Raw genomic sequence first — 5,096 nt, 5'->3', positions numbered from 1 at the left:
GACAATATCTTTCAAAACAGTTTCCCTTAAAGGGACATTCCAGCGTACATTGGAATGGACTTGGGTGCATTTCAGTTTTGAATATATGCATTTTTGCAATATACATGTATTAGCAAAAATGTTTCTAGTAAAAGCTATAGCTGTCTCAAAAGTGTACTTAAGTATGCTCTGTGACCAGCATTTGAAAAACAGCACTTGCTCAGAGAACCTAAGGTGCTTGTAACATCTGATAATGCATTATTGCTGACATGATTACAAGCCCCACTGGATCTCTGAGCAGCTGCGGTTTAAAAATGCTGGTACACTGAGAATATATAGCTATGCTTCACATGCATGTGCAGAGATACATAGTAACACTAAATCAGTGATAATTTTATTAAAAGCATTTGCCAATATAGTCTGTCTATCTATCAATCTATCTATCTATCTATCTACGTTTATCTATTGCCTAGCATTTCCAGATGCAATACCAACCAGATAAATAGCACAAAAATTGAATGCAAATCTCAAATATTAAAATGACAAAACAGACATAACTAATAAAAAGTTTCTTTTTTTGATTGTTTTTGTTAAAGTGGCATCCAAGATAAAATGAAATGTTCATTACTCTGATAGAGAATGCATACTTAAGAGGCTTCTAACTATTTCTCTTGGCATCTTTTGCTAAAAAGCATACAGTAGGTAGGCTCAGGAGCAGCACTGCAATACTGGTAGCTAGTTGCTGATTGGTGACTCTCTTGTCACTGATATACTAGATGTGTTCAGCTAACCCCCTGTTGTGCATAGCTGCTCTGAAGTTGTTATTTAATGTGTGTTTAATCCCTTTATAAGAGTTAAACACATAGTTATATGCAATTAAAACATTTAATAACAAAATGCTCTAACACATTAAAATGTGTTTTACACTTTTATATCCCTTTAGTGTATTTGTATTATTATTATTTTGTAGGCTTTAGCTTATTTTCAGACACATTTTGCATTTCCCAATTATACGTGAATTCAATTTTCTTACCATATTAATTGTTACCCCTGTATCTCTGTAACTAATTTATTTAAATTAATGTGGCTATGAGCTCTTTATGTTTTTTATAGGACACAAAAGTTTAATTATTCTAATACAGTGCCATAAGGAACACCTCTCTTTATTGCTGCTGCAAGTACCCCTCCCTATGCAACATATTACCTTGCCTGTTTTTCCTACCGAATTATTGCATTGCTTGCCTACTTTAATGTAACCTTAAATAATAATTCCCCTGCTTCTTATACTACGTTTTATTCATAGTGTTGAAATGAATATTAATACTTTTTTTTTGTGTCTGAAAACTTTATCAAATGGCATATGAACAAATTATTTCACATTGCAATGGTGGGTTTTGGAGAAAAGAATAAACATGATGAGCTAAAGAATTATAAATCAATTGAAATGTGATATGTTGAGACCATCAAAATGTATGTAACCTTAACTTTTGGGATCAAACACATCTGTCAACGTGTATATATATATATATATATATATATGTGTGTGTGTGTATATATATATATATATGTGTGTGTGTGTGTGTATATATATATATATATATATATATATATATATATATATATATATTTTTTTTTAAAGTGAGATTTTGAATACCAAATTTGCATATCTTACCCAGAGTTCATATATAAATGTGGGTGGTGCAGGGAAAAATGTTTGATATCACAAAGTAGAGGTTGGTAGATATTTAGAAGCTAACGAATTGTAAAGAAAATACTTTTTTTTTTTTTAATGTTTTATTATAATATTCCTTCTGTAAAGAATTAAAAACTTTACAATTATTCGATTTAAAAAAACATCCCACTCCATGTATTACACGTATTTTATGTTCTCTACAAGAGAAATTAAATATATTTACAAAAAGTCTTTGAACTAAAGAAAACAGGTCCACATTTTGTGGATAGTCTATCTGAGTAGGATTCTTGACTTGTTTTCTGGAGAAGATGGAGAGTCGGCTGCCGCCCGGATAAGAAGCCACTTGGTGCCCAAAGCCTTAGAAAAGTGATCTTCTACAGAGATAGAGATGGGTCGGGAGGAAAGGCAATTGTCTGAAGGACTGTGGGCATTTGGATGTGTGTAACAGGACCCCAAGCTCCTCTGAAAATGTTCGTCTACAATATCAGGGGAACTGGTTCTTGAAGAACCTAGAACATTAAAAAGAAAAAATATTACAAACTGGAAGAGCACAAATAAAATGAATGAAAAAGAAGAAAAACTGTATAAAGAGTCATCTTCTAGGAAAGCAAACTAAATGTAAAGCAGTGGCTTTTTTAGCATGCCTCTAAACATGCATGTGCAATCCTAATTTACAGCTTTCTCTAAATTACTGATGCCAACCAACTATGTATAGATCATTTTAAAATATTGTTGAAAACACGTTGAACATGTATTTTAAATATAATATACCTTGTGCAAACCACTTGGCAAAATATTATTACAGCACTTATCCCAACTATAAAATATGACGTGAAAAGGATTCTCTTGGAATTAATATGCAGTGAAAACCTTTGAGCTAAAACATGGGAGTGGGGAATCCAGAACGTGTTACAAAAGCTAAAGTTCTGGTTTTACTTACTTTGACTGTCACTGTCCAAAGATGGTCGTCTCGTCTCCATAGATGGGGTATTAGCTGGCTTTGGTCTAGCCACACAGGTGATGACAGATGGTCGCATCTGAGAAGGACAAATAGAAGCTAATAAGTTATAATGATAGGAAACAAAACAGATATACAACAGAGGAAGGATTCATAGACTTAGAGACAAAAAGTAATGATTAATGACTGGGACATCATAGAAGAGACATAGAAAAACATAGGATTTAAAAAAAGACATATATGTATTGACACAGGGAAAGTTCTAGACATAGTTGGAAGGAGAGATTCATTAGTATGAAGGGGATAGAGACAGCATATTACAAGTAGGGATAACTTTACTTTAGTTAGAAGGTACAACTGGTATACACACCTGTTGTAGCATGGCTGGAGAGACTTCCTTCTTCTCACTACAAGGCCTTTCTATTTTTTTTACCAAGGCCAGGGGCTGGTCATCAGAATTTGGCTCGGTCTCTCGCTGTTCGGGCATTAGTCTTCTCAAAACACGTTCCAGGGCTAAATGTTGATTTAGAATTCTTGTAGGGGCACTGTGCATAGGGCTGAGTTTCACTGGTGGCTTTGAATTCATAGATGATGAACTCACTTTCTCTCTGCAAACAATAATAAAAAAATAATAATATAAGTCTTTAGTCTATACAAAAGATTACACTGATCCCTATGCACCACTTTGAATTTGTGTTATTTAGAGTGATTGTGTACTCAAAATATTGTGTTGCATGGGGAAATAACATGTGCTTCTGTATTGTGTGATGATAAGGTTGTGTATTTGTCAAAAGGGGGTTATGTTACCTGCACACGTTTTTGACAGGGCACGCTCTTTTCAGAGGCTGCGGTGGCTCCGGGCTGTGCTTGCGTTTGATAGGATAGATGGGAATCCTAGGGTTGGGCATGGACCAGACACGATCTTGTTCTCGTGGGCTATGCTGTCCTAAAATACACAAACATAAATTGGTGAGAACAATTACAGAGACAGGAAACTTCAAAAGATAACAAACAATTTGTATGCACAACGTGTAGATATCATTGTGTGTGTGTATGTATGTATATATGTGTGTGTGTGTATATGTGTATATATATATATATATATATGTGTGTGTGTATTTATATGTATGTGTATATATATATATATATATATATATATATATATAATGTCTGAGACGGTGTCTGTGTGAGTATGGGTCTCTGGAGATCACTCACTGTCTGTGTCTTTGTAGATATCTAAGTGCCTGTGTATATGTGCACCTTCTGTAGATATAAATGTGTGTATTGTTTGTGCATGCAAGTCTGTCTCTGTAGGTGTGTGCATAAATAAAACCACTGTCCAACAACACACACTAAAACATATAAACATTTCACATAAGCCATTGTCAATTTTTTTTTTTATTTCTGCATCAATATAGATTGTTAGTTCTGTGGGCCAGCCTAGCTCTTATTGCGCCTGCTTGCTCATAAAATATTACAATGTATACAAGTCAGCATGCATAAGGTCACAGGAGCATATCATCAAATAGCAAAGACAATAACATCTAGAAAGTCACCAGTACAAGGTGTTACAGTAATACATTAAATGGGAATACTGATAAAGAAACAGGAGGACTATCACATTATACTAATCCTAAATCCAATTGCCCACTGTTTAGATATAAGATCAGCACAGGGAGCAGTTTTCTTCAGCTTTTATGGTCAAAATTCCATTTGTAAGAATTCTGCTACATGATACCAGCCAGGTCAAACCACTAACAACAATTACAGTCAGTTTCAGCATTATGGGACATGCTGTACAGTACTGATAATAACAACACACATCTTAGTAATATCACCTCAAACAGGATCACTGATAACTAAACAAAAATGCTGGAACATTTTGCTTACACCCAAAATAAGGAAACTGACAGAACCCTGAATAGATCACCAAGCTTAACTCACTTCCAAAGAACAGTATGCAGATAAATGCCAAAATAATGTGAATAACAGCATTTACTTACCTTCCAGAATATAGACTTTAAAGCCACTGGATATGCCCATGGTGTAGTGCAGACTGGATACGGCCATGGTTATTATCTCACTGCTTTTTTGTGGGAAGCTTAGATTCACTGATTGTTACCTGTGCAGAGCTCTGTGGTTTTATATGTATCTGACAAACAGAGCCTCCAATCAGAGCATAGATTTCACTGGCTCCACCCCCAGCAATGCTCACCTTATTACCTGAGCTTCAAAGGGATTCTCTGGCTACTTAATGTCATGAGCTCATCAATCCCCCACCTCACCTCTTCATTGTACTTACTGAACAGAGACCCTATACAGCCCCCCTCCCCCTTCATTTAACTTATTATGCAGGAATCCAGACTATACAGACCTCCTACCCATGGCATAATGTCATTGTGCTTACTGAGTAGAAAACCCTTCTCTATATACAGCACCCTACCATTTCACTTAACCTCTTTATAC

General features: G+C 35.1%; 1 protein-coding gene across 1 annotated transcript; it reads right to left on the bottom strand.

Annotated features, from left to right (window-relative positions):
- Positions 1–1,754: 1,754 nt before the first annotated feature.
- Positions 1,755–4,763, bottom strand: LOC128643089 (transcription cofactor vestigial-like protein 4). The gene is made up of 5 exons (XM_053696030.1): positions 4,634–4,763; positions 3,438–3,576; positions 3,001–3,238; positions 2,613–2,709; positions 1,755–2,181 (listed from the first exon to the last, which is right to left on the bottom strand). The coding sequence occupies exons 1-5, from the start codon at positions 4,698–4,700 to the stop codon at positions 1,943–1,945; spliced, it is 780 nt and encodes a 259-aa protein (XP_053552005.1). The 5' UTR covers positions 4,701–4,763; the 3' UTR covers positions 1,755–1,942.
- Positions 4,764–5,096: the final 333 nt, after the last annotated feature.

The sequence above is a fragment of the Bombina bombina genome, chromosome 12, assembly GCF_027579735.1.
Source record: "Bombina bombina isolate aBomBom1 chromosome 12, aBomBom1.pri, whole genome shotgun sequence".
Classification (NCBI taxonomy): Eukaryota; Metazoa; Chordata; class Amphibia; order Anura; family Bombinatoridae; genus Bombina; species Bombina bombina.
This window is presented reverse-complemented; position numbering and strand designations above follow the sequence as displayed.

Bases quoted from the DNA above. Each gene is read 5' to 3' on its own strand.
- LOC128643089 (XM_053696030.1), bottom strand. From the start codon at position 4,700: ATGGCCGTATCCAGTCTGCACTACACCATGGGCATATCCAGTGGCTTT. The intron at 3,239-3,437 runs GTAACATAACCC...TATTGTTTGCAG, and splicing joins CCTGTCAAAAACGTGTGCAG to AGAGAAAGTGAGTTCATCAT. The intron at 2,710-3,000 runs GTGTGTATACCA...TGTCCTTCTCAG, and splicing joins CTCCAGCCATGCTACAACAG to ATGCGACCATCTGTCATCAC.